Below are 25,581 nucleotides of genomic sequence, written 5' to 3' on the forward strand. Positions count from 1 at the left end.
AAAAAAAAAAAAAAGACTAAATTAACTCATAGCAGGTATCAGCAGGGAACAAGGAGGGCCTTCTCACTAGGCTCTAAAGGTCCTATCACCTCAGAACATTGCCATGCTGGCCCCAAAGCTCCCAACCCATTGAAGTCTTGGATAGCATGCTTCAACTGTATGTAAATCATATTAGGTTGTGACTCGAATTGGCCTTAATGCTATTTATTTACTCAATGGTTGCAATGTGGCAGGGAGGGAGGTATAGTTACTTAAAGTTTTCAAAGATGAGTTACAGAGGGAGTAATTATCTTGCTCAGAGTCTCACAATACAGGGATGAAATAGCTGTTAGGAGCTTGGTGGGTGTTTTCATTGGGAAAAGTGTAACTGGAAACCTGGGCAGGGCATGTACAGGGATGGTCATGGACGGTTAAATGTGGAAAGTCAGAAATAGTGTCACTGGAATCCCTGGTGGTGGGGCCCAAGAGGTTTTTAGTAAGAGCATCATATGGAAAATGATGTGAAAAGAAGAGTAAGTTGACAGGAGGCAGTGGCTAGAGGGACACGGACTGCACCTATGTATAGTATAGAGAGTTATACCCATGTATAGTATATAGACTATACCTGACCCACAAGGTGCAAGCGGAGAAACAACTCCCTCCTGCAGGTTATCTTCTGACTTCCACATTCACACTGTGACACACACCCCTTCCCACAAATGAAGTATAAGTTATTGGTATTACAGTGCCAGAGTTAGCAGAGTGAGGAATACTCGTGAGGTAACAATCCAAGGTCAGTTGCAGATAAAGAGGAAAATCGTGAGTTAGAACCAGAGAGGCAGAAACCTGGCCACACAGGAGTGGACAGGGTATCTGGCAGTGGTGCTTAGAAAACTACACTGTGACACATAGTAGGTTGACAGTGAGGAGGGAATGTACACAGGCAGAGCCTGAAACCCAAGCCAGGCTGGAGCTTGAGTGCAGGGGCACTGAGAATTAGGGGCAGTGAGCAGCTGTGAAGTAGGCAATTTAGAGCCAGTATTTCTGGCTGTGGTGTTGTTTCTTATTAACCTTCTCAGTAAGAGCTTTTAAGTATGTGGCTCAGTAATTTTTTTTTTTTTTTTTACCTGTTGTTCATGCCTGGGATGAGTGTATATTGAGATAGAGAGAATTTCCCATTACCCTTGCATCCATATCAGGTCAGGTTACCATAACAGAAGACTATAGATTGAGTGGTTTAAACAGAAATTAGAGCTGGCTTTGGTGCTTGTAATCCCAGCATTCTGGAGGCAGAGGCAGGGTTTTGTTTTTGAAGAAGACCTTTTAGCTACATAAAAAATTTGTTTGTCAGAACAAAACAAAACATAATATACAAACAGGAAAAAAAAAATACCCAGCACAACTCTCCCTCCTGAAATTTCTTATCTTAACTGCTTTGAAAATTGGAAGTTCGTTAGTGGCCTCCATCTTGCTCTTTCTGTGCGTGTGGTCTCCTTGACATATGCCTCAGGATATGGAAGACAGGAGCTCTCTAGCATGATTTCAGAGAATGCTACTGATTGCATATTCGAACCCCCACCATTTACCACTTTATTTCAAACTCACTGCCTCCCAAAGGCCTCATTTTCTTATGCCATTCCTTGGTCGGATAGGACTTCAAACGAATTTTGAAGGGCCACAGTTCAGTCCACAAGACCCAGAAAGGTATGCTATGCTCCCTCTGAATCAGCTCCCGCTGAACCCCCAGTGGTAGCCAGTGTTCGGGCTTCTATCAGCGTAGATTAGTTTTTCTTGTTTTTAAATAGATGCGTGCAGCTTGCCCCTCTTCGTTTTGAGTTTAAGCTATAGTTTGATCTTTTCTATTGTTGTATGGTATACTAGGGTATGCATACTACCTTACAGATAATTTTATATATATAGTGATTTTTAAAATTTTTGAGGGGGGAAGGATCCTATATTATTGTTTGGGTCTAGTAAAATCTCTGTTGTTTTTCTGATATTTTTCAAGGGGGTCATACTGTCTCTAATGGTGTGTACCTTTAAAATGTACTGTGCTGGATGGCTTTATGTCAGTTTGACATTGCTGGAGTCATTGAGAGGATAGAAACTCAATAAAGAAAATGCCTTCATAAGATCAGCCATAGGAAAGCCTGTAGAGTGTTTCTCTCTCTCTCTCTCTCTCTCTCTCTCTCTCTCTCTCTCTCTCTCTCTCTCATTGGTTTTAACTATGTGTATAAAAGGGGTATGTGCACGTGAGTGCAGTGCCCACGACTCTGAGGTGTCAGATTCCCCTGGAGCTGGACTTACAGGCAGTTGTAAGCCACCTGATGTGGGTGCCGGGAGTTGAACTCAGGTTCTCAGGAAAAGCAGTATGTACTCTTAACCACTGAGCCAGTCTCTCCAGCCCCCAGGCCTTTTCTATTCTTAATTAGTGATTGATGTGGTGTGAGGGCCTAGCCCATTGTTGGTGGTACATCGCCTGGGCTAGTGGTCAAGGTTTCGACAAGAAAGCAGGGTGAAGCAGGGCAGTGGTGATGCATGCCTTTAATCCCAGCACTTGGGAGGTAGAGGCAGGCGGATTTCTGAGTTTGAGGCCAGCCTGGTCTACAGAGTGAGTTCCAGGACAGCCAGGGCTACACAGAGAAACCCTGTCTCCAAAACAAACAAACAAACAAACAAACAAAAAAGAAAAGCAGGGAAAGCAAGCTGTGGGAAGCCAGCAAGCAGCACTCTTTCATCTGCATCAGCTCCTGCCTCCAGATTCCTGCCCTTCCTGAGTTCCTGTCCAGACTTCCTTGGATGATGAACTATAGTGTTGATGCATACACCGAGTAAACTCTTTGTTTCATCAGAGTAACCCTAGCTAAGACACCTAGCTTGGTTTACAGAAGAGTTTCTCAGCTTAGAAACTATTCATATTTTGGATCAATTAATTCTTTGTTGAAGGTTATGCTGTGTGTTGTAGGATGTTTAGCAGCAACTCTGGCTCCCACTCTCTACATGTCAATAATGTGTATCTTCTGCCCTAAGTTGTGATATCCAAGAGTATCTCAGAATATTGACACACTTGGCCCCAAGGAGGCAAAGTCACCCCAGTTTGGAACTGATTGAGAAAAGACTCAGAGTCAAAGGCCTTCTACACTGTTGGTGGCCTGTTTGCCTATGCCAGCTACAAGATGGAACCTGCTGTATTCCTAGGTAAAGAGTCACCTCTAAAGAGTTGTTTCTTCTGAGGAGTTTGAAGACAGATGTGTTTAGACAGGCTCTTAGAAATCACCATGGACATTTGCAGTCACAGGATGAGAGGATGGGGGTGGGGTGGAGCTTCCTGGGTCCTCTCTTGCTTTCTGGCTAGGATTTCTGCTTCCCAACATCCCAGAGTTCACCAGAAAGTTCCTTATGTATTTGTGTTTCTGTGTGCTACTAGGTTACTTCTTTTTGCTACCTGGAAATGAAATAGTACAAGTGGCATTTTCTGACACTACACGCTCCCGTCTGCAGAACTGACTCGTCCTGGGCAGTCCTTAGGAAGATCCTTCTTTTCTGTGTGGGTGAATTGATTTTACTTTTCTGTTTCCCCGGAAGACTGTTAGGAATTTTGGTCAGGTCTCTCTTTTACTGTCTTATAGGACTATAAAGAATTACCCAACAACTTGCTTTTTAAGTGTGAATGTACACGTATTCCTGTGTGTAAAGATAGGCATGCCTATCATGGTAACACGCATGTTGGTCAGAGGATGCTGTCTCCTTCCACCATGGTCTCTTTTTTTTTTTCTGATGACTATGCCAGGCTAGCTTCTGAGGGTTCTCCTGTGTCTGCCAGATATCTCCCCTTAGGGGTGCTGGGATTATAGATGCTCATACTGTTACAGACATTCACACTATGCATCAGGTTTCTGCTTGGGTTCTCAGTGCTTATGAACCACTATGTGGGTGCTGAGGTCCTCAGAACTGGTGAGGGAGCTGTCTTGCACTTTTTTCTTTTTAACTGTTTAAAATTTCAAATAGTTATTTTTCTATGTGGCTATGGTGGCTATGATGGCTCACACATGTAATGGAGGCAAAAGGATCCCCTTGAGTTCAAGACCTTGAAGGGCCATTTAATGAATTTTAGACTAGCTTGGCTACAGAATGAATAAGATTTAGCACAACTAAGAAACAACAAAAAATAAGAATACTTTTTTTGTTGTTATTGCTTTTTGTTTTTTCCATACAAGGTTCTCTGTGTAGCCCTGGCCATCCTGGAACTCACTTTGTAGACAGGCTGACCTTGAACTCAGAGATCTTTTTTTTTTTTTTTTAGATTTATTTATTTTTATTATATGTAAGTACACTGCAGCTGTCTTCAGACACTCCAGAAGAGGGCGCCAGATCTTGTTACGGATGGTTGTGAGCCACCATGTGGTTGCTGGGGTTTGAACCTCGGACCTTCGGAAGAGCAGTCGGGTGCTCTTACCCACTGAGCCATCTCAGAGATCTTGTGAGTCAATCTTGTGAGTGTGTGTAACTCACTTTATAGATAGGCTGGCTTTGAACTCAGGGATCCACCTGCTATGTATCAAAATCCCCACCCACCCCCCCCGTTTTTTCTCTCTGTGTGCATGTGTGTGTGTGCACTTAATCCTGGGCCTGTGTATGCTTAGGCAGAGGCCAGAGATCAATGTCTGCACTGGCTGGTGTTTTGTGTCAACTTGACACAAGCTGGAGTTATCACAGAGAAAGGAGCCTCCCTTGAGGAAATGCCTCCATGAGATCCAGCTGTGGAATATTTTCTCAATTAGTGATCAAGGGGGGCGGTCCCCTTGTGAGTGGTGCCATCTCTGGGCTGGTAGTCTTGGTTCTATAAGAGAGCAGGCTGAGCAAGCCAGGGGAAGCAAACCAGTAAGGAACATCCCTCCATGGCCTCTGCATCAGCTGCTGCTTCCTGACCTGTTTGAGTTCTAGTCCTGACTTCCTTGGTGATGAACAGCAAATGTGAAAGTGTAAGCCGAATAAACTCTTTCATCTCCACCTTGCTTCTTGGTCATGATGTTTGTGCAGGAATAGAAACCCTGACTAAGTTTCTAACTCTTACTGCTTTCCATGTTATTTTCTGAGACTTTTGTCTCAACCTGGAGCTTGTCCACTTGGTGAGACTGACTGGGGGGTGGTGCTATCTATGGCCGCTGTCAAACTACAGTGACTGTACTGAGTTGTGACAATCTAGCCTAAAGCTTAAGATAGTGATTGCTTTCCCCTTGCTCCTGGAGACAGACAGGCTTGAGAGGGCTGCCTCCGAGGCCTTTCGTGCTCCCCTTTGAGTCTCAGGTTTTGAGTCTCTGAAGACTCTGGTCTCTGGAAAGTGCTCTGGGAGTAACAGATTTGAAACAAGAGAACCACAGAGTTGTAGCCATGCCTGGGATGGCCCAGTGGTCATTTTTGCTTTTGAGAAAGTGTGCCATGTAGTCCAGGCTGGCCTCAGACTGTAGCTATATTAGTTATTTTCCTGGCTACTGGGATAAACCATGGTGACAAGAGCATTGCGCGGGCAGAAGGTGCATTTCGGCTCAAAGCTTGACGGTCCGAGGTGGGGAAGGCATGATGGCAGGAACCTGAGGGCCGGCATCTGCTGTCAGGAAGAGTGACGAACACCTGTACTCCGACCACTGGTTTTCTCCCTTTTATTTAGTGTGGGGTTTTAGTCTGTGGAAATGTACCACCCATATTTAGGTTGGGTCTTCCTACTTAATTAACCCAGTGCAGGTAGTTCTTCACTGCCATGCCCAGACACTAATCTAGATGATCCTTCAAGGTATGACCAGAAACTCGCATCCTGGATGACCATACATCTTTTCAAGTTGATAAGCAATAGCCAAGGGTGCTTTTGAATTCCTTATCCAGCTGCTTCCAAATGCTTGAATTATAGGCATGTGTTAACAATGCTTTAGAAGTCTTTAAAGAACTTAGTGAACCTCCAATTTTGAAGTTGTCACAAGGCCTGTTAAGTAAAAAAAAAATTCTACTTGTGGATGGCGCTTAAAGGCAAAAGGACTTAGAATGGTTTAGAAGTGCTCAGTAGTTGAAGTTTTTAAGATATCTATTCTTTTCTGGCTTGATTGACTGTTTGACATGGTTACTTTAAGAATGTGGAAATGACCATGTTTTCCATAATTAAACACATGCTTTAGCCCAGTGGTGGTGGTGGCCAACGCCTATAGGATGAAAATGAAAGTGGCAGGTTTTCCTAATCCAGCTAGCTCCCAAAATAATTGAGACAGCGAGTGACCTGTAGATTTACTCAGCAAGCTTTAAGCACAATAACTGAGTAGACATTCCTAACCCTTTATGCTGTCTAGCTACTTCCCAGCCACACGCCCTGAGTTACTTGCACCTAGTCTCTTCATGAGAGCTCTGCTGTAGCTGTTTGTCTTCATGGAGAACTACCTTGGCAACTCCTCCTCATGTCCAACCTCATGACAGCCATCTTCTTCCTCTGCCTGTGCCCTCCTTCTCCTGGACCCTCACCTGCCTCAAGGTGAAATCTTTCTACCTTGATCTTCTCCCTCTGACATCAAACATCCAGACTTTCTATTTCCTCTGCCCAGTCATTGGCTGCTCAGCCTTTTATTTACCAGAGATAATTGGGGAGCATTTTTTATACCACACTGGTCTAGAAGATTCTTCAACGTTCATGTGTCCTGACTATAACTAGATCTTGGGGCACTGAAATCAGCATCTGAATGTACAGTTCACAAGGTCAAACCCTAATACAAGCCTTTAGTCCCCGCAGAGGCAGGTGGATCTCTAAGTTCAAGGCCAACTTGGTCTACAGAATGAGTTTCAGGACAGCCAAGGCTGCACAGAAAAACCCTGTCTCAAAAACCCAAAACCAGGGCTGGTGAGATGGCTCAGTGGTTAAGAGCACTGACTGTTCTTCTGAAGGTCCTGAGTTCAAATCCCAGCAACCACATGGTGGTTCACAACCATCTGTAACGAGATCTGATGCCCTCTTCTGGAGTGTCTGAAGACAGCTACAGTGTGCTTAAATTTAATAAATAAATAAATCTTTTTAAAAAACCTTCACATGTTTTAATAGCAGTGAAACTGAAATTATCTGATATATTTTCACTATCTTTATATATATGGGTTCATTTTACTATATATGCAACTGTAAGGATTGTTTTAGTTATTTTTCTGTTTGTTGTGACCAAATAACCTGACAAGAAACAGTTTAAAGGAGAAAGAGTTCTTTCTGTGTCCTGGTTAGTTTTAGTTTGCCACAAGCTAGAGTCATCCATCAGAGGGGAAGGAAATGTCACCATAAGATCAAGCTATAAGGCGTTTTCTTAACTAGTGATTGATAGGAGAGGACCCATTCCATTGTGGGTGGGGCCTTCCCTGGCCAGGTGGTCCTAGGTTCTGTAAGAAAGCAGGCTGAGTAAACCATAGAGAGCAAAAGCACCCCTCCATGGCCACTGCATCAGCTCCTGCCTCCTGGTTCTTGCTCGGTTTGAGATCATGTCCTGACTTCCTTTAGTGATTTACAGTGATCTGGAAGTGTGAGCCAAGCAAGTCCCTTCTTCCCCAACTTGCTTTTGGTCATGGTGCATCATCACAGCACTGGAAACCCCAACTAAGATGTTGACTCCCACTGAACGGGCTGCATTCCATATCCGGGAAGGCATGGTTACAGGAGCATTGCAGTCACAGCCAGGAAATGAACGAAGAGAAGAGAGGCTGCATTGTAAACCCTCAAGGCTTTGTCCTCAGTGAAGGCCTTCACCTGCTGAAGGTGCACAGCGTTCCCTAACAAGTGCCACCAACCAGAAACCAAGTGTTCTAACACATTGTTCCTTTATCATAAGCATTTCCAATTCAAACCACAAGTATTTGCATCCACCTTATTTGAGAATGCTAATGTGCCCCCTGTGGCGCATGTGTTGTTGAGACATTGAATGACAGGTGAATGCAAACCTGCATGCAGAGACAGAAGGAATTGTGGACATCACTTATTTTAATTTTCTCAGCATCTACCAACCCACCAGCACCTCTAACTCTCAAGGTTCAAAGAACATATTCCAAAGATCTGAGAGGGGATACCAGGGAACTCCAGGCTTTTGAGTTCAAGAGCAGTGCAAGCAAAGCACTTCTCATTTTTTATTATTAAAGCAAGCAAAGCTGGAGGTGATGTTTACAGTTAGCTTAAGCAAATACAAGGACCATGGGGGAATGAATACCCCTGGTGTTATGTCTTACCATCTTTGGTTATGTGAAAAGAACCAAGAATATTCCTCTTAGACTTTTGCCTTTCCCGAAGAGATAATGTGGACATGTTGGGGTAGGTTGTTTTTAAGTGCCTTTATTTATCATAGTTGTGTGATGTATGTATGTATGTATGTATGATGTATGTATGTAAGAAGGGTACCTCCTGGGAAAAACACCCTGCACTGTAGCTCATCCGTAGTTCTCAGTTTAGAGCTTTCTTACAGAGGTTACCAAGTATATACTAAGTGGGGGAAAGAGGTCTAGATCATGGGATCATCCCAGTAAGAACATTAATTTTTCTCGTTTTTGAAACAGAGTCTTACTGTAACGCTGGTGGCCTAGAACTCACTATGTACCAGCCTAGTCTCAAACTCACAGAGATCTGCCTGTATCAGTCTCAGGAGTTCTGGTCTTAAAGGTGTGTGCCACAAAACTCAACATGCTTTCTTTTTGTAGACAGAGTCACACTAAATAGGAGCCTACTCTGGCATTGGACTCTCAATCCTGCCGCAGCCTCCCAAGTGCTGGATTACAGGTTTACCTTGCCACTTTAGTCCTGCCAATTTTAATTTTAGTAGCTTTAAAGATCTGTCAGTCCATCCATCCATCCATCCATCCACCCATCTATAGTTTTTTGTTTTTGTTTTTGTTTTTGGTTTTTCGAGACAGGGTTTCTCTGTGTAGCCCTGGCTGTCCTGGAACTCACTTTGTAGACCAGGCTAGCCTCAAACTCAGAAATCCACTTGCCTCTGCCTCCCGAGTGCAGGGATTAAAGGCGTGTGCCCGGCTATAGTTTATTTTTTTGAGACAGGGTTTCTCTGTAGCCCTGGCTATCCTGGAACTCACTCTGTAGACCTGGGATCCACCTGCTTCTGCCTCCTGAGCGCTGGGACTAAAGGCCTGTGCCGCCACACCTGGCACAATTGATTTATTTGATTTATGTATACATGTGTATCGTGTGTGTGTGTATGTGTGTGTGTGTGTGTGTCTGTGTGTCCATGTGGACCAGAAGAGGGTGTCAGATTTCCTGGAGCTGAAGTTACAGCCACTTAGTTGTCAGCTGCCCAACATGAGTGCTGGGAACCAAACTCAGATCCTCTACAAGAGCAGTACGTTCTCTCACTCACAGAGCCATCTCTCCAGTCCCACTGGTCATCTTTTTGAATAGCATCTTAGAGCTTGGCCTCAAAGACAGTTTGAAGTTCAGCTGAAACTGGGGAGGAGCGCTCCAGTAGTAGAATGAAGTGAAAGGTTAATTTAGGGCAGGAGTGGCCTCTTCCCCTGGAGCCAGCAAGGAAGCCCCATGGGTGGTCAGAGCCCAAGGAGGAAAGGGAGTCCGGTTGCAGATGGGTCTGGGTAGAAAGAGGTAGGTAGAGCCAGCCTCACCTGGAGAGCGCCACTGTACCAGAGGTTTAAGCCCAAGGATAGGATCTGAATTTAAAAGGACCACTGCTTGCCAGGTTGGAATTAGACTGGAGCAGGCAGGAACTAGAGGATGTTAGCTCTGCCATCCTCATTCTCCCATAGGCAATGGCAGTTAGGTACAGCCTGAATATATTGGATTTAAAATGTATATATAATTTTCTAGGAACTTTAGTTTGAAAACTTACAGTGTATATGATTTTTGTTAAAGATTAAAGTCATTTTACTGCTTCTGTGTTTACTCTGAGAGGAACTATTTTCATTTTAACCTTGTGACCTATCTTTAAAGTTAATGTCCTTGAATGCTCATTTCAATAAGTCCTTATCTCCCAGACTTAGGGTGGAATGAAAGCCCTGCACATGAGCACGTGCTTCTATAGCTGAGGATAAATGTGGAGCTAGATCAGTGGCTTTTTATGTGAGTTCGAGACCACGGGCTAGAAACAAAGAAGGAAAGAATAATTAAGACCTTGCGGTAGAGCAGTCAAGCTTGAGTCTCCACATCCACCTCAGGCAGCTCACAGTCAACCTGAAACTCAAGCCCCAGGGAATCTGATGCCCTCTTCTGACTCCTGTGGATACCCATACCCACACTGCGTATTCACACACAGACATATGCACACACACATCAAAATGAAATGTATAAAACCTTTAAAATTGAGCTGCTGTTTATAAGGAGTTGTCTATCTTATTTTTTTTTAAGTGTTAAATGCTCTTTATTTGATATCATACATAAACCTCAGTAAATGCCTTTCAATAGTAAAAGGCAGCATCCTTGAGTAGGGAATTCTAATTAAAACTGCACTGTCAAGAATAGACAGTTGCCTCCTGGTGGTTAGCCATGACCTTTAAGAGGCCAGTGAACACAAACTGAAACACATTTGAGTCTTCTTGTTTCTGAGACAGTGATAAAATTTTCCCAGTGTTTAAGCATATTCATATGCCCAGTTATATAAATCTAAGTACAAAACCAGTTAGTAGGTTTGAGGTGACATGCCCATATTTATGGAAAGTAAAACATTACTAATTAAGTCCAATTTTATCTTGAGAAAGGGAGAGCAGTGGTAGCGTGTATACAACTGGAATTGTTGCTTTAAAAAAGACCGTACCCGGGCTGGTGAGATGGCTCAGTGGGTTAGAGCACCCGACTGCTCTTCCGAAGGTCCAGAGTTCAAATCCCAGCAACCACATGGTGGCTCACAACCATCCGTAACGAGATCTGGCACCCTCTTCTGGAGTGTCTGAGGATAGCTACAGTGTACTTACATATAATAAATAAATAAATCTTAAAAAAAAAAAAAAAAAAAAAAAGACCGTACCCACTTTATGACAAGTCAGTTTTACTTAAATCAGGACTGTCCAACAAGAACATTGTTAGCCATTCATGATCTGAATTTGGTGTATGAATTAAATTATGGTGTATATTAAAAGCCATGAGACATTTGTTTTGTAATAAATAAGGCAGTGGAATTACTCATTAGTAGCCTTTTTAAGATAAGCTATTAGGTCTGCCCTTTCTCCCTTCTTCTTAATTCCAGCAAAGATCATTTTTGTTCCAGGGATGTACTTTTTGGGATTATCCAAATACTCCATCAGGGTATCTTCTCCCCAGGTGAAGCTTTTGTTCTTGTTGGCATCTGTGTAAGAGAATCCAGCAGCCTGGTCTGTCTTCCGCCTGAACAGACCATGGAGATTTGGTCCAGTCTTATGCTTGCCTCCCTTTTCCACAGTGTGGCACTGGGCACACTTCTGAACAAAATCTTCTTGCCTTTTTCAACATCACCCATTTTTAATTCATTCCGGGCTGGTCAACACTGCTATTTTTATGAGTCGAACGTTCGGACTCGAAGACAGACGTCCCGCGCTCTAGCCCAAGGACACGCCGGCCCGCGCCTATGTACCGGTGTCTATCTTATTTTTGAGACAGTATCTCACATTATATTATAGACTAGCTTAGAACTCAGCTTTGTATCCCTAGGCTGGCCTCAAATTTGGAGCAATCCTGCCTCAGCCTGCTGAGTACTGGGGTTACTCAGTGAGCTACAGTGTGAGCTACAGTGCCCCTATATACTTTTTTTCTTTTTAACAATAAACTTGTTCCTAATCTTTTTGCTTTATAGTTTTGCAGATTTATTTTTTATTTTATGTGTATGAGTGTTTATCCTGCATGTGTGTAAGTGTACCATATCAATGCAGTGCACACTGAGAGGAGAAGAACATATCGGATCCCTTGGAGCTAGAGTGACAGGCAATTGTGAGCAGCCTTGTGGGTTTTGGGACTCAAACCCTGAGTGCTAAGAATAGCAAATGTTCTTAATCACAGAGCCACCCCTCCAGTCCCTTAAAGATTTAATCATATGTGTATGTATGTGTGCCATATTATTTTTGGTTGCCCTTGGGGGCCAGCAAAGAGTATCAGATTTTCTGGAGCCAGAATACAAGCAATTGTGAGCTGCCTGGCATGAATGCTAAAAACCAAACTGGGTCCTCTGTAAGATTAGGGAGTATTCTTAACAGATGAGCCACCTCCCCAGCCCTTAACTATTTTTATGATGTCAATATATTTTACCTTCTGTTAATTTAATAGTGGTAGGAGTTAAAAATATTCACTTCATCAAGAACCCTGTATAAGGATGGTATAGTGTACATACACAAGATTTATAAATGCGTATTAGCTGGTAAACAGCTCGCTCAATCTTTCTTCTTTTCTTCTTCCCCTTTCTGTCTGTCTCTGTCTCTCTCTGTCTCTCTGTGTGGGGGGACTAAAGGCATGTGCCACCACTGCCCGACTTATAGCAGCACTTTCTTAAAAAAGTAAAATATTTTTATTTTATGTTACGTGTGTTTTACCTGTATATGTGTCTTTGACCACATGCGTTCATTGCCCTCAGGCCAGAAGAGCATGTCATATCTCTTGCAACTGGAGTCACAGCTGTTGTGAGCTGACAGGTAGATGCTGGGATTGAACCCAGATCCTTAAGAGCAGTCAGGGTTCTTAACCACTGAACCATCTGCCTCTCCCAACTCCTGATTTTTTATTTAAACATTTATTTAAATAGTATTTGTATGTGTGTTTGTATGTACGGGTGGAGTCATGCCACACCACATGTGGAGGTCAGAGGACGACTTGCCAGAGTTGGTTTTGGAGTCAGTTTTCTTTTCATCATACGGACCTAAGGAATTGAATGTTGGTCACAATAGCAAATGTTCCCCCATGAGTTTAGTCATCTTTTCAAGCTACAGCCCTTTGAATCAGTTGTTAGAGAAACAGGTGGCCTTATTAATTATATTCATGGTCTAAAAGATAGGTGCTATTTATATAAATATAATTATTGTTAGTAGTTGCAGTAACGAGTCAGATGTCATATGTAATGAGGCCTTCAGTAGCCTTATAAGAATGTGCAAATGGAGTCCAGGGTATGAATAATAAAAATGAATGTCTTTATATTCAAGAAGACATGGTTGTGTTAGAATAAAGTGAGACTGCGTTTAGTTAGAAGACACTTAGTGTTTCTCTGATCTCAGTTCAGCCAGATCACCTCGGCATATGCTGGACACATAACTGAGTCCCGTGGTGTAGAGTTACCATGAAAATCCTGATGGAAGGCCTTTGGCTGCAGCAGTGCCTTCATCTTTTTTTCTTTGGGGTATGGCATATTTCAAGACAGAGTCTCACTATGTAGCCCTGGCTGTCCTGGATCTCACTCTATTGACCAGGCTAACCTCAAACTCACAGAGATCCTCCTGCCTTTGCTTCTGGAATGTTGGGATTCAGGTTGACTGGTGGTGATGCCCTTTTCTCTCAAGATAAATGTGGAGAGATTGGAGGTATAGAGGGGTAGTTCTTTAGGCATCCTGGAGCTTGCCACATGGCTTTCATTTCCTTATCTGTGTTGAGTCTGCAGGAAAAGGCAGGAATTCTAGCCTGTGGCTTAATATGCTTTCATTTGTTCTGGTGGTGAAATCAATCTTGGGGCTGTCAGTATTCACAGAAATGATCTGTTCACAGTCTGACTCATTTTCTCTGTCAGGCCTGTTCTTGGGCTATATTCAGGAACAAATCCTGCTTGTTGATGAACTGTTCCCCTTTCGGTTTACAAAAAGTCCTGGAGTTTTATTATCTTGTAACAGATTGAAGCAGAGATGAAGCCTCCCTCCCCCTTGACTTGGGTTTCTTTTTTTCTTTCTTTCTTGTAGCATCTGCATCTCCAATGGATACTGAGGGGTTTGGTGAGCTCCTTCAGCAAGCTGAACAGCTTGCTGCTGAGACTGAAGGCATCTCTGAGCTTCCACATGTAGAACGAAATTTACAGGAGATCCAGCAAGCTGGTGAGCGCCTGCGTTCCCGTACCCTCACACGCACATCCCAGGAGACAGCAGATGTCAAGGCGTGAGTACTGGAGGGGAAGTGCTGTTGGACTGGGTAGTTTGGGGGCAGATCGGTTTCTTCTATGACAGTCACAAGCCAGATAGACAGGACCTCAGAGTTATGCATAGATCAGCAAACCTTGCTTTGTTTCTGTGCCTCTCTAGGTTTTTAGAGTGCCAGCCTGTTTGTCTGACCAAGCTGAGAACCCATATCATAGGATGGGGAAGCTCTGTTCTGTAGTTCCGTTTGGGTTTGCAGGCTGTTGAGTCATAACTGGCCCTTGTAAGCATGTTAGTAGATATGGGTTGTGCACGTAAGTGCTACCCAAAGCCAGAAAGCACTCAGCGGTGAACAGTTTTTAAGGGTAATTGGAAAAAATTGATGAATGGTCAGTGAGGAGAAGCCATCCAAGTGAGGAGTGATTCTGTCTGCTTGTTGTCAGTGACCCCAGAGGCTGCCTCTGAAAGGCCTTGAAATGCAGTGCTCTCCACCTGATGTAGAAACAGGAAGGTGGGTGGAGCCCCAGGAGATCAAGGCTTTGCGGAAAAACGCTGATTAACAGGGTCATACAGCCTTAGCAGGATCCTTACAGATGATCTTAGTTGGGTAAAACACAAACTCAACAAAAAACCAAAACCAAACTGCTTTCTGTGAAAAATATAAGTGAACGGTTATTTACTGTGTATTAGAAACTTCCTTATACATTAAGTCTTTGCTTAATCATCACAGCCTGCATCAAGACAGTGATCCGCATATTCTAATTGAAGAGCAAAGGCTCAGAGAGGGGCTGATGCCTTTTTCAGATTATACAGCGGGTGAGTGCTGAGCCAAGATTCAGACCCAGTAAGGCCGACTGCAGCACTCATGTTCCTGCATCTCTGGAAGGGTCCTGGAGAGAGGCATGTGTGAAGGGGTTCTGCTACTGAGATTTTGTTGGGTCCAGAAAGACAGTAGGATTCTGTGTAAGTCAGGAGAATGTCTAGCTAGTCTTCATTCTGTGAACTTGAGAAAGACTGGTGATAATCTGAGGCATTGTCTGTTTTAGGAACTTGGTAAATATCAAAGTCGTGGGGAGGCTGCTGTCCGTTTTTAAGTGATCATGAAAACAGCATTTAGTTGCTCTATGCAGTCAGTAGTATGCTATGGACATCCCTTGGTTGTCTTGAAACTTGCTCTGTGGACCAGGCTAGCCTCGAACTCAGAGATCAGCCTGCCTCTGCCTCTCAAGTGCTGGGATAAAAGATGTTTGCTACACTGTTCAGATCTTGTTTTTGTCTTTTTTAAACTATCTAGCCTGTAGCAGAATGCTGCCAGTAGCTAACCTACACTGGTCCCCAACACCCTGTAGATATTTCTGCTAACTTGCCTTCCTTGTAGTCCCCAAACTTCTGTTTCTGGCTGCCTACAGTTTCCTTGATTTTAAGCAGACAGCTTCTGCTTGTGCAAGGATGCCGAAGGAGCAAAAGTCTATGGATACCCGCTGAGTTGCTATAGTTATAATTTAATTGCATCAGCTTTACAGCCCATTAAGAGCAAAAAGGGAAGATGTTTTCTTGGTAACAATTATCCGTCATATTCTGTTTCTTGTAAATTTCCATTCGTCCCATCCCTTCTACCTGAAGTTCATTATTTTAGGGAGGCTGGGAATTGGAACACTGAAAGAATGGATATAGGGTGGGGCAGGTGCTTAAAAAGAAACCAGAGGGCTGATGACTGTATTTTTCCATCTTCTTGATAGTCAGAGACACAAAGTATGATGTGGATATTTTAGTGCATGCTGGATGAGGGCAGAGAAGAGAACTGAATAGGATTTTGTGAATTTTTTTTCCTTTAATTTTTAAAAAGTTATTCTATGTGTATAGGTGTTTTGCCTGTACCACATGCATCTTTATTTTTAAGGGAACAGATTTTTTTTTTTTAATGGAATCTTACTGTTCCCAGCTGGCCTAAAACATGTTATTCTCTTGCCTTGGCCTGCTGAGTAACTAGGGTTACAGGTGTGTGCTAACACTTCTAGCTGTAGGGAACAAATTTGAGAGCAGTTTTGCATATGTGTACTTGATCTTTTAAAATTTTGGACTCCCTCCCCCCCCCGCCCCCCCCACCACCACACATAAAGAGTATGCCTGGCATATATAGAGCAGGGGTTTGTACACTGTGGCCCATGAGCCTGCTGCCTATCACATTTTCTGGTAGCATGGCCACATTTACTTGGTTTTTTATTGTTTTGTTTTTGTTTTTTTCTGAGACAGGGTTTCTCTGTGTAGCCCTGGCTGTCCTGGAACTCACTCTGTAGACCAGGCTGGCCTTGAACTCAGAAATCTGCCTGTCTCTGCCTCCCAAGTGCTGGGATTAAAGCGTGCGCCACCACCACCCGGCTCATTCACTTGTTTTATATATTGACTGTGTAGCTTTTTTTTGCATAACAGAGCTGAGTAATAGCCACAAATTATATGGCAAACTGCAAACTGAGACGTTTCTTATAGAAAAATCTTAGGAACTCGTGTGAATAGCAGAGTATATGTGTACATTCCCATTAAAACACAGAATAGTACCAGTGTCTGTGATTGTCCAGCATCACTTGTCTGCCCACATTCTCAGCAGAATAGGGCAATGGATTTTTCCATTACAACAGATGCCAAACAACCTAGAGATGTACAAAGAAAAAGATAGTGACCACTCTCTTACCCTACCTTTATTCTTCGAGGTAACTATTATTAATAATTTGTGTAATCTTTTACAGTTTTCTTCATATCATGCGAAGCATATCTAACATAGTTTGTCCAAAGCTTCATAGTAAATAATCATTCGCTCTGATAATTTTGCTAAGCTGTCTTTTTGGCCACTTTGTGTTTGTCTGGTATAGTGTAACGTGAAGTCAACCCTGTAAAAGCGGCGTCATCTTCACTTTCTAAGTAAGGAAGGCCAGGTAGTAAGTGGACAACTAGAGTCAAATTCAGCTTGGTCAATAAAAATCCCTTTTGGCAAGGACTGGAGAGACGGCTCAGCAATTAAGAACACTGGCTGTTCTTCAAGAGGACCCGAGTTCAATTCTCAGCACCCACATGGCACACTCTACTATCTGTAACTCCAGTTCTGGGAGATCCATCACTCACACAGACACACATGCAAGCAAAACATCAGTGCATATAAAACAAAAATAAGTTTTTTTAAAAAAAAATCCCTTTTGGCATTTGCCCTAAGGTACTTTATGTTCTCAGGATTGTTATAGTCACTCTCCTGACTAATTGTCAAAGCTTGAGAAGTGGGAGAGGTAAGGATTGATGTTCATGAAATGTTATTTAAGATGGTTTTTATTAGTAAATTGTAGATGAAGTTTGAATTCTTTTCTTTTTCTTTCTTCTTTTTCCTAAACCTTGTATGTACTGGGAACAACTTTTGTGTCTTCTACTCTTTTGGGTCTCTGGAATGTGACTCCATCTTCTGTGGCTTTCTGATCATGGAGATTGTGTGTCTGTCTAGACTGTTAGGATTTGGGCTGATAGAAGAAGGCAAGGGCCTTAAGAGATGAATGTTGGGTTAGAGGTGTAGCTTCCTGGTAGAACTCCTGGCCATCGTGTGAAAAGTTTCTGGTATAACCATCCCTACCTAAGTCCTCACTTCTGCTAAAGGTCTTTCTCTCTTCCTCCCTCTTCCTCACCAGCATTTCTGCATAGCCAACACATAAGCTATGTGGTTTAGTTCATGTAGCTGCCCCTGAGATGGCCATGCTCCTCTAGTTCCAGTAGTTACATATTTATGTTGCCTAGGCTAGCCTGGAACTAAATATGTTATCCAAGCTTGCCTGGAATTCTTGCTCCCAGATCTTAGCCTCTCTAGTGCTAGGATTGCAAGTGTGAGCTGCCAGCCCTGGCTCAAGAGCTGATTTTTTTAATTCTGGAAGTTTTTATTCTAGCATATATCCAAATCATTTGGACACTGGATGTACTTTCACATGTTACTGGTGAAGATGTAGTGCTGTCAGACTTAAGTAGGAAATAGCTATCAAAAATGATCTAGTAATTCTATTTCTAGGAATCCATCCCAAAGGCCTAGTTAACTGAAACATGACATGTCTGTGCATAACAATTCATTGTGGCATTATTTGTCATAGCAAAAGTAGGAAATCACAAGTGTCTGTCTTTAGGATACTAGCTGACTAGATGTGCCAGGTTTGTATACTTGGATTACTTTCCAGTCATACCAAGGAATAATCATGTATACTGCCAGAACAGATTATTAAGAAGACATTTCAAGGTAGGGAAAAGTGTCTAAAGTACTGTATTGAAATGTAGCTCTGTAGTAGAGTGCATGGCTAACATATGAAAGGTCCTGCATTGGTCCCTAGTACAAAACATCAACAACAAAAGGGTCGGTGGGTAGGTGCATAGTTCTTTTTCTTCTATTTAAGAAGGCAGGCCGGACAGTGGTGGCGCACGCTTTTAATCCCAGCACTTGGGAGGCAGAGGCAGGCAGATTTCTGAGTTCAAGGCCAGCCTGGTCTACAGAGTGAGTTCCAGGACAGACAGGCAGGGCTACACAGAGAAACCCTGTCTTGAAACCACCCCCACCCCCCAAAAAAGGAAAGCAGATAAAAGACATCCTATGTTAGTGGCTTGAGAGAGTTAATATTAAGGTATCACCCATGTTGGTCTATAAATTCAACAAGGACTGTTAAAATCCCAGCATCCAAGCTTGGATGGAGAGATGGTTCAGTGGTTAAGAGCATTGGCTGCTCTTTTGAGGACCTGGGTTCAGTTCCCCACATGGTAACTCACAATCATCTGTTAACTGCATTTCCAGAGAATCTGATGCCCCCTTTTGCCTCCAAAGAGACCACACATACACAAGGTACACAAACATGCAAGCAAAATACCCATACATAGTGAAAAAAACTAGACATTAAAAAAAAAAGTTAGAAAAAAATTTCAGCTTCCCAACTGGTCCTTTTTGTTGAAATTGCGGGATTAATCTAATGTTTTAGATATTAGATACAAGAGCTTATATTTAGATACAAGAGCTCTTGCATACCCAATTTTTTTTTTTTTAAAGTGAGTTTGGGTGTTTTGTCTGCATGTATGTCTGTGTACCACATACCTGCCTGATGTTGGTGGAACTGAACCCAGGTCCACTCAGCCAGTGCTCTTACCCATGGAGTCATCTCTACAGTCCCCAAAATAATCTTTAAAAGACAGAAAAACAGAAGACTGAGACTTATTTCAAAACTTACTAGAAAGCCACAGTAATTCCCAGGGGTGGTCATCCATATCTATAGCATCAGCAGGAAGTGTGAGACAGAGGATGGTGAGCTGTCTGGCTTACAGAGTGAATTTCAAGACTAGTCTGGGCTATATAACGTGAACCTGTATTTATAAACAGAAAACCACACTAATCAAGATTGTGTGACATGAGGATAGATTGCTGGAATAGAATTACAAGTCTAGATGGGGCTCAGTGGTTAAGAGCACAGGCTGGTCTTCAAGAGGACTTGGATTCAGTTCCTAGCACTCACATGGTGACTCCTCATTGTCTGTTACTTTAGCTCCAGGGGATCTGCCATTCTCTTTTGGCCTCTATGAGTACCAGGTACTCATGTGATGCACATACATACAAGAAGGCAAAAACTTCATACACATTAAATAAATCTTAAAAAAAAAATCAGTAGTATGTAGTATCTGTAGTCTTAAAACAACTCTAAAAATACTGAGTTTTTCCTTTCCTCCTATTAAAATATAACAGCTATAATTCTATAATTATGAGTCTTAAAAGTTTACTTGGTTTTATGATTTTTTCCCCCAATAAAGCTATTCAGACCATTGAACATGGAAAGAGTAGTCTTTAACAAGTGAGTAACTGAATGTCTATAAACAAAAGAATAAACTTGTTCCTATCTTATTCTGTACACAAACACTAACTCCAGCTGGACTCTAGGTGTAAATAGAAGAACTAAAATTATGAAACTCTTTGAAGAAAATATATGCATAAAATTTTCTGACCTCAAGAGATAGGGATGTAGCTCACTTGGTAGACTGTTTGTTTAGCATGCACAGGGCCCTGGGTTCAGTTCCTACCATCACATAAACTTTGGTGGCTATGGTGATTTAAATGAGAATGGCCTTCATGGACTTATATATTTGAATGCTTGGTCCCCACATACCAGGTCCAGTCTCTCTCTGCCTGTTGCCTGCAGGTCTGGATGTAAGCACCAGCACCAAGCTTGCCTGACTGCTGCCTCACTCTTTACCATGATGGCCATTAGAGTAACCTGAAACTATAAGCAAGGTCCCAATTAAATGATTCCTTTTATAAGTTGCCTTGGTCATGGTGCCTCTTCACAGCAATAGAACATAGTTACAACAAAGACAGTGGTACATGCCTGTAACAGCACTCTAGAGGTGGTGGCATCAGAGTCAGAAATTCAAGGTCATCCTTGTCTGTACAGCAAGTTCAGGGCCAGTCCGTGTTACCTGGGTTTCAAAACAAACCAACAAATATTCCTAACCTTAGATTTGGCAGAACTGTCTAGGATGTTAGGCCAAAAGGATATATATTAAAAATGAATCAGTTGAATGTAATCTGAGTTAAACATTTGTGCTTCAAAGGCAACTGTCTAGAAAAAAATATGTTCTAAGGGAAAAATACTTGCCATTTATTTAAATGATAATGAACTTATATTCAGAATTTTAAAAAATTACTGTGTGTGTGTGTATGTGTGCATGTATGTGTGTATGTGCACTTGCATGGAAGTTGGGGCAACTTGCTGGGGATCAAACTCGGGTCAAGTTTGGTGTCAAGTACTTACAGTGGTTTCCCTGAATCATCTCACATGTTTTGTTTTATTTCTCTTTAGCCTTTTACAAAATTTATTCATAAAAAGACAACTTAATTTTTCTTTCTTTGGTTTTTCGAGACAGGGTTTCTCTGTGTAGCCCTGGCTGTCCTGGAACTCACTTTGTAGACCGGGCTGGCCTCAAACGCAGATATCTGCCTGTCTCTGTCTCCCAAGTGCTGGGATTAAAAGCATGCGCCACTATGCCCAACTAAGACAACTTAATTTTAAAATGGCATAAGAATCATTGCCCAGTAAGTGGGAAAATGTTCAGTGTCATTAGCTACCAGAGAAATACATGTCACAGCCACATTGTGATACCACTTCATACTTTTCAGGATTTCTCTAATCAAAAAGGCGTGTAACAGTGTTGGTGAGAATGTGCACAAAGTTGAAATGACCCTGGGTGAGTCTTCTTTCATGCATTGTTGGTGGGAATATAAAGTGGATCCGCCTTTTTGGTACATAATCCAGAGTTCTTCAAAAGGGTAAATACAGTTACCATATAACCTAGTGATTTTGTTTTTAGGTATATATCCAAGAGATGAAAACACATGTTACACAAAATTTGTCCATGAGTTTCAGTGGCAGGTGTCCACTAGCTGATGAACACGGGCAGTAAATGTGGCATAGTCGTGTAATGGAATATGATTTGGCAAGAAAGGGCATTAAACATGACTTTACATATGTACTCTATGAATGACCCTAAAAGTATATATAAGTAGAAGAAACTGGTTACAAAAGAGCACATATTGTATCATTCTGTTTCTGAGTGATGCTTTGAATAGGCAAATCTGTAGAAAAGAGTAAGTGGGGAAATGGGAGCTGATTAGTGAAGAGGAGAGGTTTCCTTTGGGAAGCAGTGAAAATGTTCTAAAGTTGATGGTGGTGATGGATAACTGGAGAACTCTGAGTGCACCTAAGGATCACCACAGAATATTATTCTTTGAATGGGTAGATTGCACGGAGAATTGAGCCACAAGTTTTTCTTAAAGAGCAAGTGATACAAATGTATGTATGTATTTGCTGATTTTAAAAAGGAAATGCTTTAAAAATACTTAAGATTTTTCTTAACTGAATGTGGTTAAGGCAGAAAGGGAAATGGCTATCATCAAGGCAGATTTTTATTCACGGATTGCCTAGATACAGGCTGATACACCGTGTAGCCCACCCAAGTGAGTACTGGAATTGTCTGGGAGCCAGCTGCATGGTAATGTTAAAGGGCCTGATACAAAATGCCATAATCTTACATGTTGAAACCCTGAGATACAAATCTCTGCAAACTGTAATTCTGGTGGTCAGAAAGGCTGACCACCTTTCTGGGAGGGTACAAAGCTGGGCTCTGCGGAAAGGATTGGCCATGCAGTACAGCAGTGATGGAAACATCACCTAAGAAGCCATTTCTCGTCAGCATGCACACTCCTCCAGCTGATGAGATTCCAGGAGGTCTTAACAAGTGAAAGCCACATTTGCCTGAAGAACCTGGCAGCTACTAATTGCCTCAAAAATTATCACATGTGTGGTACAATGAGAGGTACTTAGACAATGGTGCTAGTTTGATTGCTAGTATTATTTCTGCCAAATTTGTTGTTTTATACGACTGTGGCACAGATTGGATTTATATCTGTGTACCCAAATCAACACAGAAGCATGGAAGACGTGATAGGGGATGCTTATCATGATATATATCACAGAATACATTTTAAAACAAGCAGGAAAAAAAATCATGCTATTTTATATGATTGCAGTTATAAAGCTGTGGTACACAGCTTTAATCCAGAGTGAATCTCTGAGTTTGAGGCCAGCCTGGTCTACTGAATGAGTTTCAGGTCAGCCAGGGCTACACAGAGAAACCCTGTCTCAAACAAACAAGCATAGCTCGGTATGCCAACTGCCAATTTTAATGGTACATGAATAAAAGGCTTTTATTGGATATTTGTGGATTGAGCTCAGGGCTTTATATCCTTATAAATTTTGCCTTTTTAAACCTATTTGTGAACATGGTTTTCGCTTATAACTTTTTTTTTTTTTGAGAAGAAAATAGCAATTGATTTTTATTTCAATCCAATTTGATCCCTACACACTTTGAAGGTATTTTTTTTTAATTAGGTATTTTCTTCATTTCATTCATTCATTCTTCAAATGCTATCCCAAAAGTTCCCCATACCCTCCCCCCTCCTTATAACTTTTGTTCTTACAGTTTGTCTTAATCACTGTTTTATTGCTGTGAAGAGATACCATGTCCAATGTAACCCTCTCTTCTCCTACCCCTAAGAGTTTTTCTGTGTAGCCCTGGCTGTTTAACTCCCTCTGTAGACCAGGCTGGCCTTGAACTCAGAGATCTACTTGCCTCTGCCTCTCAGTTCTGGGATTCAAGGTGTACACCACGACACCCAACCTGACAAAGCAACTCTTTTTATAAAATGTTCTCTTTTATAAAATGTCCTCTTTTATAAAAGAGAACATTTAACTGGAGGCTGGCTTACAGTTTCAGAGGCAGAGTCCTTGTCATCACGATGGGAGCATCACAACATGGAGAAACAACTGAGAGCTTTACATTTGTGATCCCAAAGGCAGGCAGAGGGAAAGACTGGGCCCGGCATGAGCTTCTGGAACCTCAAGGCCACCTTCAGTGACACACTTCTTCCACCAAGGCCACACCTCCTAATCCTTCTCAAAAAGTGTCATCCCATAATGAGTAAGCATTCAGTATGGGCCTATGGGGGGGGCATTCTTATTCAAACTATCCACATAGTTGTAGTATATTTGCTCAGACTTGTAAATACATTTTAATATAGCCTATCCATAATATTTTATAAAGCCACCCATGAAATGTTCCCATGCTGTTATGTGTTTAAAAGACAAACTAGCTGGGTGTGATAGGGCACACCTTTAGTCTCAGTAGAGGCAGGCAGATATCCTCATTCTACACAGTGAATTCCTGGGCACCCTGAACTACAGACCAAAATTGTTACACATGCACACACTCACACATGCATGCAGGTGCAGGTGGGGGGTTGAGATGGGGTTTGAAATGTAGTGTGTTGATAGAACACTTGCTTAGTATCTCAGAACCCTAGGTTTGTTTCAGGACAGCCAGGGCTACATAACAGAGAGACCCTGTCTTAAGAAACAAAATAACCACAGCAAAACCCACTGGGTTCAATACATATGCACATACCCCACAGACAAATAAATGTCTTTTGTGCTTGTTTTGACAGTCTCATGTAGCCAAGGCTGACCTCAGACTCTATGAAACGGGATGATCTTGAACTTTTGATCCTCCTGTCTACCTTCCAAATGCTGAGACTATAGGTGTGTACTTTTGTCATTATGTCGGACTCTAATAAATACATTTAAAATTTTTTAAATTATTTTTTCTAGAATTATATTTCTTATATTTTGATCTTTTGAGATTTTGCCATTCAAGGTTATGGTTATATAGGATTGTGTATTTTGGGATTATAGCCCAAACCCAATCATGAGGCAGATAGAGCAAGAACAGGGGCTTTCATTGTGGTTTCTGTAGAAAATATGGTTAGAATTAGTTAGAATGGGGAATTCTTGTAGGCTCTGTCTGAGGTACAGGGGATGTCTCTAGTTACCTGGTACCTGGTTTTGGCATGGTTGGGAAAGGAATATTGTGATTCTGATCACCTGTGAAAATCTGATGAAGGAGATGATTGGAATGTGGGATGTGGATTGATTGGTATCTTAGTGTTACTATTGCATTGGTACAATACCATGATGATGGCAAAGTATAAAAGGAGGAACCATTGATTTAGGGCAGCATGCTGCAGGAGCTGTAGCAGAACTTACATCCAGATCTGAAGGTAGCAAGAAGAAGGAGACTGGGCTTGGAGTGGGTTTTTGAAACCTTAAAGCCTACCCTCTAACAAGGCCACATCCCCTCATCTTTCCCAAACAGTAACTGGGGAGCAAGCATTCAAATCTGTGAGCCTGTGGGGACTATTCTCATTTGAACTGCAATAGTTGGTGTAGGTAGGAAAGATGGGTTTGCAGTGGAGCTTTGGTACCTCTTGGGAATTGAGGGGAACAGCCCTACAGTGTCAGCAGAGACCCCATGTTAAAGCATCAAACACAGGAAATACAAAGCTATGACTAATGTAGAAAATAAACAGATAAAATGTTCCTGTGAAAAAGAGAAAGGCATATGGGGAAGATGACAGGGACCCTTTAATAACCTGACTTTGGAATGGTATGTAAATATTTGGCATATTTAACAATAAAGCTTAAGTTGAAAAAATTCCTAAAATGGAAAATAAAACAAACTCAATGCTTATCAATTAATGATAATATCTTTATATTATATTTTAATGTTATTTAATATTTAATGTGTTGTTACTGGTAGAAGGCTATTACTGTTTTCTGGAGACTTATATATTGTGTAGGTCAAAATACATTAGTTATGGTAGTGAGACTTTTGTGACGGGAAAAGGAAGCACAATTAGAGCATCTGAAGTAAGGCTGAAGTGCAGTGTTCTTAAGCTTGAATTGAAGGCAGTAATGTTAGCTCATGTTGTAATTTGTCACAAGAAACCCAAGACAAAGCCGGGTGTGGTGGCGCACGCCTTTAATCCCAGCATTCGGGAGGCAGAGGCAGGCGGATTTCTGAGTTGGAGGCCAGCCTGGTCTACAAAGTGAGTTCCAGGACAGCCAGGGCTACACAGAGAAACCCTGTCTCAAAAAACAAAACAAAACAAAACAAACCAGGACA

General features: G+C 42.1%; 1 protein-coding gene and 1 pseudogene across 1 annotated transcript in view; one reads left to right on the forward strand and one right to left on the reverse strand.

Annotated features, from left to right (window-relative positions):
• The window catches only part of Nup93 (nucleoporin 93), a 111,047-nt gene that overhangs the window by 4,244 nt on the left and 81,222 nt on the right, over positions 1–25,581 (forward strand). The window contains exon 2 of the mRNA XM_021169822.2: positions 13,843–14,035. Within this exon, the coding sequence (XP_021025481.1) occupies positions 13,857–14,035 (179 nt within the window). The 5' untranslated portion in view covers positions 13,843–13,856. The remainder of the gene's footprint in view (positions 1–13,842; positions 14,036–25,581) is intronic.
• Positions 10,969–11,432, reverse strand: LOC110299891 (annotated as a pseudogene).

The sequence above is a fragment of the Mus caroli genome, chromosome 8 (genome assembly GCF_900094665.2).
Source record: "Mus caroli chromosome 8, CAROLI_EIJ_v1.1, whole genome shotgun sequence".
Lineage (NCBI taxonomy): Eukaryota > Metazoa > Chordata > Mammalia > Rodentia > Muridae > Mus > Mus caroli.